We start from the raw sequence: 17,846 nt of genomic DNA on the forward strand, positions 1-17,846 counted from the left end.
TAAATCGTTCAAAGGTTTACACTCCTGGCCTTTAATCTGGAGCTTCAGTGAGCATTTGAACCTTCTGTAATAGTTGCATACGAGTCCCTCAGTTGTTAACTGTGTGAAAAGATGGATGTTACATCCACACTTGGAAGACTAGTGTAATTCTATGCAACTGACCCAACTCCCTTTAACCACAATACAGCCACTTTTACAAAGTTTGTGTAGTACTTTAACACCCAATTTAAGAGGCTCTTCAAATCCAGCCAGCATTTAAGCAACTACATGGACCACTTACCTGTTTTACACTCTACAAATTAGACCCATGAAGCAATGATCAAGCACCTCATTTCAGCAAATGAAGGGCAATTAGATTAAAGTGTATCGTAAACTGGTTTCTTATGGTCTGTAATGTTTTATCCTCTCCCAGCTTAACTGAACATTAATAGAAACAAGACAAGTAGATTAAAGGCCAGCAGCACTTTTATTAAGATGTAAAAGGGAGGGTCACTTTAACAGTGTAGAAAAAGAGGATAAAGTGCACTGCTGGAGTCTTCCATAAAAATAGAATACAAACACTGATATTAAAACAATGCTTGATTACCTAATGTACAAATATCTGGTTGTATCAAGCATTAAAAGAAAAAACAAAAATAAAAGCACAATCCTTAAGGACTGCAGATAAAAATGTACATATCACTAAGATCTCACCATTCCCCCAAAATTGAGGCTATGGCTTCAGTTATTGGAGTTATGGAAATAAAGCATCAAAAAGCATGCACAATTCCCATGGAGGTACGGAACCAACGAACACAAATGTTGATGGACTGGTTAGTTCAACATCAGCTTCTCTGGAGGCTCAATGAGAGAGACTTCATGGTACCTGGAGGGAAAGAGCAAGAGGAAACGGTTAGCCTTCGCCAACACAGCTATTAAGCATGTAAAGCAAGTAAACTTACTTTGAGCCCTTGTATTTCTCCCTAACAGCTTGCTGTGCGTGCTGAGCAGCACCGAGGTAGGTCTGATGGAGATCCTGAATGCACGGCATGAGATGCTCCAAAGTGTAGCCAGTCACCTCAACAAGTGCCTTCGACTGAAAGAGACAAAGTATACAAATGAACCCCAAACAGCTGACTAGGTATGGAGAACAGCAAGCATGAGAGACAACTTACCCATGATCCACCTGCAATTGTGTGGTTGGCCAAAATAAAAGCTGCAGCAGCAGTTTGAGATGGGAGGTACTTCAGGAAGGGGTCACAATCTATCAAACTCAGCTCACCAAGAAACTGAAAGGGAAAAAGAGTGTTAAAACAGTTTCATGTGATAACAGGAAAATGCCACAACACGACTACTGAACTGCAGGAAGCCTCCTCACCATTGATAAGCTTTCCACTTTGTTGCTCACAGGCTGGTGCAAGAAATACTGGGTGAGGAACTGATTGATCGTTGGAGCAGCAAGATCAAACGAGAGGACGGTCAGCACCAAATGCTCCATTCGCAACACTTGCTTTTTTGTGTAGGTGTCGTCAGTGATGTAAACAAACTCTGCCACCTCTGGGGGGTAGATCTCCTCAAACTTCCTACAGTCAGACAAGCAGAGAAGTATGAGCATGGAGAACGGCAAGGAACGCAGTGCCGTCTGAGGTTTTAAGGTGAAGATACTTACGAAGCCAAAAGCATAGCGGCTGTGCCCACCAGCTGTAGTTTTCCTCTCAGGACAGACATAGAAGACAAAAAGCGGTCGATGTAGTTCACAGCCAGGTAGAGGGTCTCGTTCTGGAGTTTGTACTCCTCTCCCACTTCCACCAACCAGTCTACAAGAATGGCTCTCATGCTGTTTGTGATGTCGGGCTGTTTCTTCATGTAACCTGCTTTTGGTTTTGACTTGACCTGTGACAAAAGCATAAACTTTGAGCAAAAGCTGTAGATAACGGAATGGATACATGCACCACATTTTCGTGTCCATATCCTCACCTCCATTTCCCGCAAGTGTGCGTGTATCTCTGCTGCATAATCTGAGACTTCGTTGACATTTATAGGCTTCTCTTCACCATCAATTATTGACATATCCATAGGAGAATCTATGTATCAAAAGTACATTTCAGGTTTTCTATAAAGAGAAACTGACAAATTGGATGTTGCATTTAACTTAAAAATGTTTACCACCAAAACTGGCTTCCATTGGCAGGTCAATAGTGGCGAGGGGCTGCCTCAGGCGGGTCACGGTGGGATTTAGTGTGAGAGGGGAGCAATCCATGGTTGCTCTTTGGGTAGACGGTTTCTTGGAGCACGCGCCATCGGGCTCATCCACATGGATCTGAAAAGCAGGTTGCCTGTTGGAGGGCTTCTCTCCAAAGCTTCTGCCATGTTCTTCAGATTTACATGCGACCATTTGGGGCCCAGAGACCTGAAAACAAAACTGGATTAGAGTGCTGTTATAAACAACCCTATAGAGAACACAGGTGATTACAGGGCCTTTTAATTTAGAGTGGTTGGAAATATCGGTTGCGTTTTGAAACCAACTAATTTAAGGTCATGAAGGCCTAAGCAATATCAACACTCTGATGTGGAACAAGCATACAATTTTCTAATACAATTCTGATGTTTGAGAGACCGTTCGACACCTAGTTTGAGGAGTTGTAGTTTTCACAACTGTACTCTGAGAGCAGTTACATTTGCTATACATGCTTTCAATCGCATACCTTTATGTGAAGAAACACTGTATTGGAAGAGCAAGTTCAGGTCATGCATGTTAAAGAGATAGTTTACCCAAAAATGAAAACTTTGTAATTACTCACCCTTATGTCATTCCAAAACCACAAGACCCTTGTTCATTTTTGGAATACAAATTAAGAGATTTTTGATGCAATCCAACAGCTTCCAGACTTGCCTGAGACAGCAAGGGTCCCTCTACATTCACGGTCCAGGAAAGTACCAAGAAAAATGACCAAAATGGTCCATGTGACAGTGGTTCAACTGTAATTTTATGAAGCTACGAGAACACTGTGGCAAACCCCTCCAAAATAAAGACGTCATACAACAATTCCATATAATGGAGGCAAAGGGTGACTCAGGGGAGAAGAAATGTTAAATAAAAGTTATTTTGCGCACAAAAAGTACTCATAGCTTCATAAAACTATAGTTGAACCACTGATGTTGCATGGACCATTTTACAGAAAGCTCTCAGATTTCACCAAAAAATAAATAAATAAATAAATAAATAAATAAATAAATAAAAATAAATAAAAATTCTCATTTGTGTTCTAAAGATGAACAAACGTTTTATGGGTTTGAAATGTCATGAGGGCAAGTAAATAATGCCAGTTTTTGTTTTGGAGTGAACTAACCCTTAAATTTTCACTGGAATTTAACCCACAAACTGTTGTGTCATTAGAATAGTTTGAGCTTCAAGAAAGCACAAAACTGTTAACATATCTGCTTCAATTTGAAGTCTTAAATTGAAATGCAGGTAAGAACTCAACTGTTATCGTCTCATGTTTTTATGTGAGCATCATGTTAAAAAGCAGTTCCTTTTTCAACTACTCCAGTCCAACCCCTCTCCATAAAAACTGTACCCAGTGTTTGAACAAAAAGGAAGAGATACACTTTGCACAAAAAAAATAAACTGTGGATATGCACCTGTTGCAGTATTACAGTCAGCCAGAACTGTATGAATTCTCATGTGGAAACAAGTGAGGTTAGGCACAATGACAGCCTCAGTCACAAACATCTTTTGTAGTACACACAACGTGTATAAATCAAACATAAGGAATATTAGGGAGCACAATAGGTTATCTAATTTCTGGTGAACCACCCCTACAACTAACCAGCCAGCCCGGTTTACTATGGTAGCAGTGAATGGGTTTGTAAAATGGCGGTCTGCGTATTGGGAGGGAAGGAGTTGCAGGCATTTAACACTGCTTTTCTTTTTAACCTGTGGCGCCATAAATGCCGTTTAACCCATAAGGAAATACAAAAGGAACAAGATTTATATTTATATTCCTGATTCAAAGAGACAAAGCCTGGGAGCACTTTGACTGATTCAGCCAGGGCAACGTTAGAGTTCATGTAGTGAATATTATGAAGTTAGCAATTGTTAAAAAGCAAACCACACTGATTATTAAACCAAATACGCTTACATGCTACACTTAAACTGATGAACTTGGTCTATAACAGAAGCACATTTCATTGTCATGTGCCATGCGTGCTCTAACCTGTTTAGCGCCGCGCAGGACTGCTTGTCTGCGCTGATTGTTCTCCAGGGCGCCCAGTACAGTCCTGTTGCCTGGTTTAGGGTTGACATTTTCCCGATTTTCAATTCTGTTCTTTGCTGCGCCGCGTAGTCGTGAAAGCATATTTTCTTGATTGTGAATATCTGCTCCCGAGTCTTGACCCGCGCTTCCTTGTGTTTGACCGACAGATGACATCCTTACAGCAGCAGATCAACTCAAGTCGCCCTGCAACACGGATCGATGGTTGAAAGCATATACACACCAGGATTTTATGTTGTTTTAAGACGCTTGATCAAACACCACACACGTAATTATCAAATAAAGCATGGGCAATGAGACTAACCAGAGGAACTGGCAGAGATGAGCTGTTAAAATCCGGACAAAAACACAATATAAACAGTTGCCAGCGGCGTTATACAAAACCGAGATTTAAAAATAAATCACGCAACAGTTCTATCCTATAGAAATCGCGCCATGCCGATGTGCAAAACTCCTCAACACACCACGGAGAGCTTACAAAAGATGCCTCTAAGAAATCAAACGGCGCCTTGTTGCTTTTTTTGCAGCTGCCTGGTTTGATATTGTGGCTGTCTCAGTTCAAGTAGCCCGCGACTATTGAAACGGGCCAATCAGAATGCAGCAAACCCAAACGTCACTGATTATACGGAAGCCTGGAAAGTACAAACTACGGTTCTGCCGAGCCGTTGAGAGTCACTTTCATTGGCTCAAAGGAATTTTGAAACTGTTGGAGCACAATGTCAAATTTAATCTTATGACGGCACGTTTATACATAATATGAAAACTGCAGAATGACAAGAATATAAATGTACAGGGGTAAATCTTACATTTGGGGAACTGTTCTGTCCAGACAGGAAGAAAAAATCCTGAAAATAAACATCAATGATGTACTTTTGAATATTAATAATATTTTCTATGTATTTGGTATTTACACTACCAGTCAAAACATTTTTTACGTTTTTTAATAATAAATAATAAATAGTTTTCTATTTGAATATATTTTAAAATAAAATTTATTCCTGCGATTTCCGGTGAATTTTTAGCATCATTACTCCAGTCCTCAGTGTCACGATCCTTCAGAAATCATTCTAATAGGCTGATTTGCTGTTCAAGAAACATTTATCATTATCATTATTATTATTATTATCAATTTTTAAAACAGTTGAGTAACTTTTTAGGATTCTCTGATGCATAGAAATACCCAAAGATCAGCATTTGTAACATAAATTAATAGAAATGATAGAAATGAGTACTTTTATTTAGCAAGGATGCTTTAAATTAATCAAAAGTGATAATGTTCCAGAAGATTTCTATTTCGGATAAATGCTGTTCTTCAGAACTTTCTATTCATCAAAGAAAACTGACAAAATTCTACTCAGCTGTTTTTAACATAATAATAATAATAATAATAATAATAATAATAATAATAATATGATAATGTTTTTTGAGCAGTAAATCACAATATTAGAATGATTTCTAAAGGTCTGTGTGACACTGGAGTAATGATGCTTAAGTTGTTTTAAATAGTCAAAATATTTAAAAATTATGATCTTACTGTTCAAAATTTTTTGACTGGTAGTACATGTGCACAATTTCTAATTTTTATAGCAAATAATCACTGTCTCTAATACTGGTCATAACCATCATACAGAACTCTTTTGAGTTTTTTTTTTATTTTAATTAAGTTAAATATGAAAATATGAATAATTGAAGTTTATGTCCTGACTGAAATACAAACAACACACAATTTTTCATGAAAATGTTTATTTCTGTAGAAATGCAACTTGACAATGGATGAGAGTTCTAAAAATATATAAAATAACTGCAGTCACATATAGTTTTTATGTTTATTACAATTAACATTTTAATTTGAATCTATAATGGTATAAACAGCTTGATCCCTATAGAATACCAAATGTTACCAAAATTCACAAATCACATTCCTAAAAAGTGCTTTAATATTACATTCCATTATGCTTCACTGAAGAATTCCATCAATGAATCAAGTTCATAGTTGTTCAAAATTGCAAGTAGCTGTGAAACTTTTGTTTTTACATTTTGTCCTTTAAATTTGAACTTGTCGATGAACAGATCAGTGATCATACCTGTAAGAAAACACAAAATGGTTTGTTTACCTATTTCTTTTGCAAAAACATGATCTGAATATACAGGGGTGGTGTGAAAAACATTAACCATATCCACTTTATTTTTCAATGCAGAAGTAAGCTATTTTCTGGTAATGTGTGAGACGCCGTAGGGAAATAACGAGAAGAACAGGGAAGTGCAGTAAACAGTAAAACTGTTTGCACTACAAATCATCTTATTCATAATTAAGATAAGAATAAACTGCAAAACAAGCTGTTTTGTACAGTTAAAAATAGCTGAATGCGGATGAGACAGAGGTCAGACATAAAATTTACAAATAGCCACGCCCACTGTTATGGGAAAAATAAGGTGGATAGAAATCTACAATACATGTGAATAATTTAACATCTAGAATTTAAAAAAATATTGTAAAATAGCATCTCCCTTGCTCATCTGAAACCACTCACCATATAATCTTTCTAAGTGGGCTGGTTGTTTCTTATATTCTTCTAAGAGCTGGGCAGATTCATCTAGTATACTGCGATACTCTGGAATCAGAAAATCTGCATTCCCCTCATGCACCTGCAGCTCCTGCACACAATACACAAAGAAACATTCAGTAGGCTTGTATTTTAGCAGGGTTTTTTTGTCTTTTTTTATGTTTTACCTTCAAAGCATCAATAAGCTGAACTTTTTTGGCCAAAATCAGCTGGTACTCTAACTTGGGATGAATCATTTGAAGAGTATGGCTCACAGAGTCTTCATTCACCTCTGAAACCAACATAACAACCAACACAACAAACATATATTAATCATATTTGATGCATGAAGAACTGACATCACTGTAATCTGGTATTAACGTCCATCTTAGGTGAACCAATCACAAGTGGTTAGCCAAGACAGATCGCCATTTACACTTAGTATCACTATGCAACACAAATGCATCTCTACTGACCACTTCTGATTGGATTTAGCCAAGAGGAGGGTCAGACTTAATAGAACAGTTTGTGAACTTACCATAGGATATATTCAGATTGATTTTTCGCTTTGTGGCCTCTTTGGACAAAACATCCTTCAGTATGGATATGGTAGAAATGTTGTCTGATTTGAAGTTTGCCTCACCTTTACTGGAACCCATTAAAATGATCAAGATTAATTAGAAAACTTCCTCTAATAATGCAATCATCTATTAGGATTGTTTACATATAGTCTACAAGAGAAAATAATAGTTGAGTCTATAAAAATGACCCTGTTCAAAAGTTTACATACACTTGATTCTTAATGTGTTGTTACCTGAATGTTGTTACCTTTCGTTTAGTGATAGTTGTTCATGAGTCCCTTGTTAAACTGCCTGCTGTTCTTCAGAAAAATCCTTCAGAAAAATCCTTCAGGTCCAACAGTTTCTTCAGTTTTTCAGCATTTTTGTGTATTTGAACCCTTTCCAACAATGACTGTATGATTTTGAGATCCATTTTTTCACACTGAGGACAACTGAGGGACTCATATGCAACTATTACAGAAGGTTCTAACACTTACTGATGCTCCAGAAGGAAAAACTACGCATTAAGAGCCGGCAGGTGAAGACTTTTTAAATTTAAAGATCAGGGTAAACTGAACTTATTTTGTCTTCTGGGAAACATGTAAGTACCTTCTGTAGCTTCTGAAGGGCTAAATGTGCTAAAAAAAATAGCCGAAATATGACTTTTAGGCACAACAAGAAAAATGTGCACATCTTCATTCTGTTCAGAAGTTTACACCCCTGGCTCTTAATGCATCGTGTTTCCTTCTGAAGCATCAGTGAGTGTTTGAACCTTTTGTAGTAATTGCATATGAGACCCTCAGTTGTCCTCAGTGTGAAAAGATGGATCTCAAAATCATACAGTCATTGATGGAAAGGGTTCAAACACACAAAAATGCAGAAAAACAAAAGGATTTTTCTAAAGAACAGCGGGCAGTTTAACTGTTCAGGACAAATAAGGGACTCATGAAAAATTCACTACAAAAAAAAAACAGCTGTGGATCATTCAAGTAACAACACAGTATTAAGAATCAAGTGTGTGTAAACTATTGAACAGGGTCATTTTTATAGACTCTATTATTTTCTATTGTGGACTATATGGAAACATCTTTTATGTGAAATATCTAATTCAGGTCAGTACTAAATAAATAATAACATGCATTTTGTATGATCCCTCTTATTTTGGTAAACTAACCAAAACATTAACATTAACATTTAGCTGATTCTCCAAGGTGTATGTAAACTTTTGACCTCAACTGTACATTTGAATTCATAATCAGCTCTTTTTTTTAAAAACAATCATATGCACATGAGGTAAAACAGTACGTATTCATGGATATATTTCATAAATATACATATTTGGATATTGAACAAGTAGGTCTCACCAATAGGTGGCTTCTAGCTGTGTGCCTAAGAAAGTGTTCTGAAAGTAAAATGTGATGCTGTCTCCTGCGGGGGTTTTCTCTGGGACCTCAGGCAGACAGAACACAACCCATGAATGTATTTCTGCAAAACTGAACTGTCCTGTCAGTCTCAATGTGTTCATGGGCCTAGTCATGAATAAAGAATGACAGTAATATTTAGCTGGCAGAATAAATGCATGACAGAAGCTTAAAACATTTGTGTGTCTCTAAGCTCACCGCTCCTGATTGATTGCATGTGTCCTCTGGTGGAGGGAAAGCGGTTTGATCTGGTATTGTCGAACCTGGCAGGTTTTGGGCTGAAGCCTTGGCGTCACATAAGCCTGAAGGGTGCCATACTGACCCTCTATAGACCTTACCTGAGAGCAAAATCAGGACAAATGCTCAAATATTGCCTACCTGGGAATTTAAATAAAAAATAATATATGTTTATATATTGAAAATAATCTAAACACAAAGTAGTACAGACCTTCAGTTCCAGCCGAGTTGTATTTGCTTGGCACCTGTAGGTGGCGAGGAGGAAGTTCCCGTTTGACTGTGGGGTTTGATGAACAAACAAAGACAGTTTTGCAAACACATGTGATGTGGTCATTAAATAAGGTTAATTATGTGGCACATTGGTGCATTACCTCCGAATCACATTCGCTGAAGCTGACCACTGCTGAATTCTTATCAACATCCAACAGGTCAATAGGAACATCACTCTGTCAGAGAACAAAAACACATGTAAGCAAATGTTGCAAACTTCAGACTCACAATGCTGAAATTACAACACAAGAAGATCTTGGATTATAATACATCTTTAATTAAATTGGTTTCAGTTCCATTTCTTAAAGGAAATTCTTTCATTAATTACTCACCCTCATGTCTTTTCAAACCCGTAAAACCATTGTTATCTTTGGAACACAAATTAAATGCAGCTGTGTTGCTGTTGATGCAGGGTCAGAAAGCTCTCAGATTTAATTAAAAATATCTTAAAGGAGAACTGATCGTTTTTTAGATAAGACCCTTCTTCCTCAGCTGGGATCATTTACAACCGCATTTGGGATCGTTTGAAGCCGCATTTTAACTGCCTTTTGGAAGTTCAAAATCGGGGCACCATAGCAGCAATATGGAGAAAAATGCAGAAATGTTTTCCTCAAAAAACATAATTTCTTTACAACTGAAGAAAGAAAGACATGAACATCTTAGATGGCAAGATGGTGAGTACATTATATGTGAATCTTTGTTTTGGAAGTGGACTTCTTTAATTTGTGTTCTGAAGATGAACGAAGGTTTTACAGGATTGGAATGACATGAGGATGAGTAATTAATGATAGAATTTTCATTTTTGGGTGAACTATCCCTTTAATGCTGATTGATTAGTTAAGTACAAAAGAGCAAATCAGAATTATTTCTGAAGCATCATGAAGACTGATGTAATGGCTGCTAAAAAATTATGCTTTGCCACAACAGAAATAAAACAAATTGTAAAATATATTAAAATAGATAACTTTTTTCATTGTAGTAATATTTCACAATATCACTGCTTTTTGCATTTTTAAACTAAGAAATGTAAGCTTTGTGCAGGTTTTCTCACCAACCCCAAACTTTTGAACAGTAGTTCATATAAATAAAAGCTAGATGAATTGGTGTATTGCTCTCACCTGTAGCAGCAAGTTGTCGATGGCAGTCTGCACCTCTAGTGTGAGGCTGTAGCTGGCATCATCCTGGCACAATGTGAATTTGTCATTGATGCTAAAGACTGGCACAGCGGACACAGCCGTGCTGGACTGAGAGCTCTGCTGGTATTTTTCTCTCCCCTGCAACACTTTTGCCTGCAACTGCTCTAACTCTGCCCTATACAAACACATGAATGTCCAAACTAGGCATGTCAGAAAGTGTTTCAAAATCTATGCCAGTTTGGTAAACAGATCACTGCTGTTTTAGACTCATCATTATGGCAGGAAACAGCTGGATGTGTAGTACCTGAGCGCAGCCACCTTCCCCTGGGTCTCCCGGCTCATCTTGATCTCATCCCCCGGGCCTGCTACCATCTGCTGAGGCTCTGTGGTGAGACCCGACACCCATCCTGGAAACCAATCACAAGACCTCTCAGTCAAAACTGTATACTGACATCACCAACACAGTACTGTTCTTGGAAAACACATAGTAAAATGCTTTTATCTAACAGCCACAGCTGACCTGTGTAAGTTGTTGTAAGAACTTCATCATACATTTCCTTTCCGACACAACCACCCTGGATTGATGTGACACTCTCAGACAAAACCTTGTAAACACAAAAGTGTAGCAGCATTTAATTTGAGGTTATACTTAAAGGGATAATTCACCCAAAAATGGAAAATTCTGTCAATAATTACTCACACTCAAGTCGTTCCAAACCCATAAGACCTTCGTTCGTCTTCAAAACACAAATTAAGATATTTTTAATGAAACCCGCAACGCAACTACCACGTTCAAGGCCCAGAAAGGTAGTGAAGACATTGTCATAGCGAGGAAGCTCTCAGATTTCATCAAAAATATGTATAAAAAAAAAAAGTAAACAAACAAAAATAAAGTAAACAAAGGTCTTATGGGTTTGGGTGAACTATCCCTATCAAAATGAGGGTGTTCCATGTGTCACTTATCATTTATATGTGAAACTCACGTTCTCAAAGCGCAGCGTTAGGTCATTTGAACTGTCCAACCCGTAGACTTCCACAGTCCCATCATCCCTTCCCACCAGAATGTCCTTCACACCATCACCAACAATGTCAAAGGTATCAATACAAAGCACACCTTGAAAAGACCAATAAGAATTAGCATGGCTTCAGTTTTTAATATCTAACATCCCTTCGCTATCTATTTCCTACCTCCTTTTTTCTTCTCATTATCCAGTTCCCAACTAGTAACGGGTCCAGATTTGGTAATCTGCACAAGACCTAGTTTTCCATCAGCTGTTCCATAAAGAACAGCCTCACCACCCTTTCCTGAAGATCAAGATTTCATACATTATCAAATTTTCAGACTCAATCAATACATGCTTTCACACTAAAATAAATGAGCAGATTTTTAGCACATACCACCATCTCTGTTGAGAAGTTCCAGAACAGTTGGAGGTCCAGGAACTTCTACATCGTACTGAAGGTCGGAGCCCTGATGGAGCACAAAGAGTAGGATGACAACTGTGAACTTGAGCATCAAGTATTGGATATGGCCACCAAGTAATTTAATAACTACCAGTGATTGCTAAAGTATAATTAGGTAACAAAGTACAGACAAAGGGTGGCGAACATGGACAGGACTGGAGGCTGTGTCAGCCTACCTGCAAAACTCGAAGTACTCTATCCTGGCAGGCCAGGATGGGCACAATGCGGCCTACTGTCTCGACCGGTAAACACAGGACATCATTGATCTTGTCTCCAGACAGGTAATAGTCCTGATCCTTGCAGTCACAGTAATGGTTATAAATGTAACTGGCACACACAAACAGATCTGCCCCTGAAACATGCCTGTGACAAAATAAGACACAAAAAGTGAAGCATGTATTATCAAACTTGCTAATCAAGGGTGGCTGAAAAACAAAAAGCAGATCTTACATGGCATTTATGCTCTCTGTTAGGTTGGCTTCAAATGTAAGAAACTGTTTGCCCTTTTTAGTATATCCTCTCACTTCAGAGCCAGAGCTCACAAAGATCTTTTCCTGTGGGGTTCCCAAAGCCCCTCCAAGCTCAAGTCTGGAGATCTTCTGTCCTGGGAGTGATTTGAACACAGGCTGGCAAAAAAAAAGACATTTATTCTCCCATTGAGGAAAATAATTTCATTTTGTTTTGTTTTGCAATTGTGCTGCTTAAAGGGATAGTTCACCCAAAAATGAGACATCATTAACTTCTGTCACATGGACCATTTTTACAATGCCCTCACTACATTTCTGTGCCTTGACAGTGGTAGGACCCTTGCTGTCTATGCAGGGTCAGAAAGCTCTCGTGGGTTCTGAGGATGAACAAAGGTCTTACGGGTTTGGAGCAACATGAGGGTGAGTAATTAATGACAGAATTTTCATTTTTAGGTGAACTATCCCTTTAACATTTTTGTGGAAACCGTGATACATTTTCTTAGGTTTTTTGGATAAATAGAAAGTTCAAAACAACAGCATATATTTTCTGAAACAAATATTTTCACTTTTGATTAATTTGATGCATCCTTGCTGAATTAAACTGTTAAGTTCTTTCAACATCTTACTGACCCAAACATTTGAATGCTAGTGTATACTGTAACATGAAACACTTCTGATACATACCACAGCCTCCCCTTTTTTCATTCCAAAACAGGTCACAACACCATCATGATCTGCAACAGCTACCTGAAATGAGAAAATGACACACTAGAACCACCAGATACACCATTAACTTAATTTGTCAAGCCATCAGGTTGCTTATAGATAAACGCTTGTTCCCTGTTTGATTGAGTGGGGGAGAAATGTCAAGCACATGCTCAAATAAATAGAACATGTTGAATGCTCTTTCACAAGTGGGATCTAATCTCCAGTGCCCTTGTTGTACAAAGTAAGTACCTGAAATAGTCTACAGTGGAAATGTCATTAAGCCCTTGAAACTATGGAAAGGTTATAAGACTGTACAGTTAAAATAATATTTCTTATTCAATGCAATTACTGATTACTGAGAATATACTTTAATGTACACTACTAGTCAAAAGGTTTTGAACAGTGCGATTTTTAATGTTTTTTAAAGAATATTCTTCTGTTCACCAAGCCTGCATTTATTTGATCCAAAATACAGCAAAAGCAGTAATATTGTGAAATATTTTTACTGCTTAAAATAACTGCTTTAGATTTGATTTTGAAATGTAATTTATTCCTATGATCAAAGCTACATTTTCAGCATCATTACTCCAATATTAATGTCACATGATCCTGCGGTATAAGAAACATTTTTATTATTATTATTATCAATATTTAAAACAGTTGAGGATTCTTTGATGAATAGAAAGATCAAAAGATCAGCATTTATTGAAATAAAAAGCTTTTATGCTAAAAATTCAGCTTTGAAATCACTGGAATAAATTACATTTTAAAATATATTCAAATAGAAAAGTTATTTTAAATAGTAAAAGTATTTCACAATATTACTGTTTTTGCTGTACTTCGGATCAAATAAATGCAGGCTTGGTGAGCAGAAGAGTCTTCTTTGAAAAACACTACAAATCTTACTTTTCAATAACTTTTGGCTAGTGTAGTTTTTTTGCAAACTGTCAGCACAGCAAGGAAGAAGTACAATTATTTGTTATATTATGTAAAGTAGTAATTATTTTCCGTGAGCAAATGATCTCAACAAGCCTGATTTACGCCAAACCTGGAATATTCTTTTATAAGAGCTGCAGATATACCTTTTGAGTTGCTTTTCGCCCCACACTTGGGAGAAGTTTCATGGTTTTTTGAGATGTCACTCCAACCTGAGAGGACAAAGATGACATGGCCATTAATAAATTTCCTTTCTAATAATTAATAATATTTAAAATTCCTAAATGTCTCAGCCACAGGCCTTACAAGTGTGCATTTTAAACGACCAAGTGCACATTTGTCATCACTTTAAATCACAGCAGATATACAAATAGCCAACATATAGAGTTGTTAAGGTCTTACCTGGAGATAATCAACGTGGTTTAAGTTCAACTCCATATCGTTTGTTAGAATAATCACTAAGTTACACAGATCCCTTTAAATTGTGACAGGTTAACCGTTTTCTGTTTAGCGCTGATATTTAAAGGTGCTCCTGTATTGGTTCCTGTTAAGATGGTACTTGAAAATAAATATATTTTGAGCTTTTCCGATGGATATATAACAGTGGTCCTGGCTAGTCGTCAAAACCGACTGGATTATCCTGCGGATTAGTTAGTTAGTGGCTGTTTCTGCTGCAGATGAAGTGGCTAACGTTAGCTGTGTCAGTTGGTCCGCTTTACAAGATGATTCACGTCGCGTTAATACGTAAAAACCTATGCCTCCTTTACACAGACATTTATCCAAACGACAAGCTTCGCTTCGCGGACAAAAATAATAACGCTGCTAAGTGCAAAAACAGCAAAAGTGTTTTTGTTTACAGCTAACACGTTTCCTCCGCAGCGCCATGTTTGTCACCCACCCAAACCATCTCTGGCTACCATGGTAACAGCAAACGTAATAAGATTCGTTCAAAACACTGAAAATATTGTATATTATAATGAAGTCAAGAAGCATCTGTATTTTTGCACGGCGCCCTACATTTTTATTAAGTAAGTAAACCTGAGTTGGAATAGTTGTTTACTTTAATTATTCCAAGTATAGTTCTATTTTTTTATTTTATCCAACGTGTTATTGAAGCATAGATGTAAAAAACTGCTTTTAATATGTCTTTAACCGAATATAACTACACTGGAGGAAGAGCTCTCCTGAAAAGGCATTACATTTTGTTTGGGCCTGTAATGAAATTTATATTTTGTTTATTAAAAATCATTTTTATGTGTAGTTGGTATGCCAGACTAATTAGGCTGGGTTGGTGGTCAGCTGAAAGTGTCCAAAACCCACACACAAACCACTCACACACAGACCAGCCTAAAAAATAAACCAAGTTCACATTATATTATCTGTTACATTATTTGTTGATGCTTTATTATACACATTGATTTTCATTATTACGTTATTAAACATGTTTAATGGCCTTTTTAGGTTTTATTTTGTGGGGACATTCTGGTCACACACACACATGGGTGGTTGAAGGGGTGTGGATGTGACTCAACAACAGTAGGAGGGGGCGCCGCTGCGGAGAGGACTTCAAGGCAAGCATCATTCTCATTTTGCACAACACCAAAGAGACACAGCATGCTTCCTTTTGGATTATAAAGATTTGATGACATGAAGAACACCTGTCATGGATAAATCTTACACAGCAAGTGAACTATGAACTATCACACTGGTTGATCTGAGGATTCCCTACGGAGCTGCAGTGGTTTATGCAATTTTATTGCAACTGATGCCCTCCCCGAGGAGGTTCCTGGTGGCGTCCACCTCCTTGCCTCTTACAGCGGGATGGGGCTGGAACTTAAGTGTGTACGTGGGGCTCTTCACTGTATTGCTGCTTCTGATGGGACTTCTTCTGTGGATGCTGCTGAAACAGCTCAGGAACTCTGTAGGCAGTAGCACCCTTCAGCCACATCTGGGTTCCTGCAGACATCATGTGTTCTGAGAGAGAAACATCATGGATAAACTTTGAGGATTTGCATAGACAAAGAAAGATGTGACAGCAAATACTGTGCCTGGGATGGATATAAGAATGAAAAACTATACTGAGGACTTTTAAAAGCTTTGCAATAGAAATGTGAGATGTATTTAATGACTATTTATTCATCTATTGCATGGCAGATGCTTTATATGCTCCAGCAGACAAAAATGTTATTCTGACATAATTTTTTGTTTGTAAAAATACATAAAAGATACATAAAAGTTAATTTATTTACTGTAATAACATTAATTCTGCTTATATTAGTTTGTGGAAAGCCAATACTATTCACTCACACAAAATTACACACACACACACACACACACACATACATGTTTTATAAAAGATTAATTAAAAATCAGTCAATATCTCCGCTAACGACTTTCAGGGCTAGAATAGATTTTTTTCTTACTGTTTGTTCTTGGCATGAAGAGGGTTATTTATGAATAAAAGAGTGGAATCAATTATGTTGCATATTGAGAAAATGTCTTGAATGAAAAACGATTTTCCATAACGCAACCCTGAATTCCTTCTGGAATTGCCAACTTACAATGGAGACCTGTCACGCTCAGTACTGTTTAATGCTAATAACATTGTAAAAGAAGTGTGTCTTTTCATATCTTGTTGCGTTCTTGCATTTCTTTCAGTATATTGTTGGCACACCGAAATGAAGGAAGTTAAATAAATCTAAAACAAATAATGGAGACGGAGAAAATAATATGTTTCTAAATATGTAAATGGTTACATAAAGGTAAAAACCAAAATGAAAACCATAAAACACTACAAAACCAAAAGGTTTATGGCAATGTTCACGCCTTGATTTGCACATGGAAGAAAGATCCATTTATTAAGCAGTTTGTCTAAACGTGCATTTGCATATATGTGTGCGTGCATGGTTCAATCAGCATTGTATCAATCAGTGTGCTAGTAAAACATCTTCATCCATGAATCCCAATGAAGTCAACTCTGTTGCTTTTATTCAACCATTCACAGGATGTGCGTTTATGAGGCGAGTGAGGAAATAAATTCACACCACACTGCGTACTTGAGCAATTTAGCCAAATAAACAGCAGGGTTCTACTATTTGATGAGGGATACTTACATGTGTTATGAGTGAACCTAAGTGCACTTCAGCCACTGATGCATTAGTAATCGATTAATGATTTATTAATCTTAATATTCATGGATCTCGCTTGCCTGGCAAGCAATGAGGATGTTTTATTCACCTTAAAACTGAAAAATAAGGTTTATTTTGCTGTGTTGAAGTGGTGTGTATATCATATAAATGAAATAAGCATATCATTAAAAGGCACTGACAAAAACATAATTCTTTAAGGAGGGCCCAAGCAGTATGTCTACTATATTGCCTATCAATCAGTATTCACAGAGGGCTTCTCTGTGTTCTGGTTATTACTTCTGTCACAGCCTGATGCTGCTATAATGAATAATATTCAAACTATTGATTATGTTCAAAGCTGAGCAAACATTATCTAAACTTCATCTAAACTTCATCAAACTATACTATAACTTTGAATTTATAATTTTTGTCAAAGTATGCAAAAAGGTAAAAATATTTATATTATTACTTAACGTTGTACTATTTTATTACATAACTATTTTAATAGCTATGGAATTGGTCAAAGGAGTCATTTATATCATTTTTGTTCTGTGGAACATAAAAACCTATATACTGTTCATATTCATTACTTAAGGAATAAAAACTGTATTTTAAAAGTATATGAGCCATTCTACAGAACTACTGTCCCACAATCAAAAAACACTTTTAAAAAGCATTCAAGTATTCAAATCTTAGATTTTTACTTAGATCCTTCTATTATCT

The 17,846-nt window shown here is 37.0% G+C and overlaps 2 protein-coding genes across 2 annotated transcripts; both read right to left on the reverse strand.

Moving 5' to 3' along the window:
• Nucleotides 1-447: 447 nt before the first annotated feature.
• On the reverse strand, nucleotides 448-4,803 carry ccna2 (cyclin A2). Its single transcript, XM_051128283.1, has 9 exons — nucleotides 4,558-4,803; nucleotides 4,197-4,439; nucleotides 2,146-2,389; nucleotides 1,957-2,063; nucleotides 1,649-1,872; nucleotides 1,358-1,562; nucleotides 1,155-1,268; nucleotides 942-1,075; nucleotides 448-865 (listed from the first exon to the last, which is right to left on the reverse strand). Exons 2-9 carry the CDS (start codon nucleotides 4,407-4,409, stop codon nucleotides 814-816), a joined length of 1,293 nt encoding a protein of 430 aa, XP_050984240.1. The 5' UTR covers nucleotides 4,410-4,439; nucleotides 4,558-4,803; the 3' UTR covers nucleotides 448-813.
• A 1,186-nt stretch (nucleotides 4,804-5,989) lies between these two features.
• bbs7 (Bardet-Biedl syndrome 7) lies at nucleotides 5,990-14,893 on the reverse strand. Its single transcript, XM_051128274.1, has 19 exons — nucleotides 14,398-14,893; nucleotides 14,142-14,207; nucleotides 13,036-13,098; nucleotides 12,335-12,510; nucleotides 12,061-12,247; nucleotides 11,819-11,891; nucleotides 11,609-11,725; nucleotides 11,404-11,534; nucleotides 10,941-11,025; nucleotides 10,725-10,827; nucleotides 10,403-10,595; nucleotides 9,386-9,460; nucleotides 9,226-9,291; nucleotides 8,976-9,115; nucleotides 8,721-8,885; nucleotides 7,335-7,444; nucleotides 6,985-7,088; nucleotides 6,785-6,908; nucleotides 5,990-6,337 (listed from the first exon to the last, which is right to left on the reverse strand). The coding sequence occupies exons 1-19, from the start codon at nucleotides 14,431-14,433 to the stop codon at nucleotides 6,204-6,206; spliced, it is 2,148 nt and encodes a 715-aa protein (XP_050984231.1). The 5' UTR covers nucleotides 14,434-14,893; the 3' UTR covers nucleotides 5,990-6,203.
• Between the last annotated feature and the right edge of the window lie 2,953 nt (nucleotides 14,894-17,846).

Source organism: Labeo rohita, chromosome 14, assembly GCF_022985175.1.
Source record: "Labeo rohita strain BAU-BD-2019 chromosome 14, IGBB_LRoh.1.0, whole genome shotgun sequence".
Lineage (NCBI taxonomy): Eukaryota > Metazoa > Chordata > Actinopteri > Cypriniformes > Cyprinidae > Labeo > Labeo rohita.

Excerpts from the sequence above, each read along its gene's own strand:
- ccna2 (XM_051128283.1), bottom strand. The coding sequence starts at position 4,409 with ATGTCATCTGTCGGTCAAACACAAGGAAGCGCGGGTCAAGACTCGGGA. Across the intron at positions 2,390-4,196 it reads TCCTGCGCGGCGCTAAACAG|GTCTCTGGGCCCCAAATGGT; the intron begins GTTAGAGCACGC and ends TTTTGTTTTCAG. Across the intron at positions 1,076-1,154 it reads CAATTGCAGGTGGATCATGG|TCGAAGGCACTTGTTGAGGT; the intron begins GTAAGTTGTCTC and ends TGTCTCTTTCAG.
- bbs7 (XM_051128274.1), bottom strand. The coding sequence starts at position 14,433 with ATGGAGTTGAACTTAAACCACGTTGATTATCTCCAG. Across the intron at positions 12,248-12,334 it reads ACAGAGAGCATAAATGCCAT|GCATGTTTCAGGGGCAGATC; the intron begins GTAAGATCTGCT and ends ATTTTGTCACAG. Across the intron at positions 8,886-8,975 it reads CATGCAATCAATCAGGAGCG|GCCCATGAACACATTGAGAC; the intron begins GTGAGCTTAGAG and ends ATTCATGACTAG.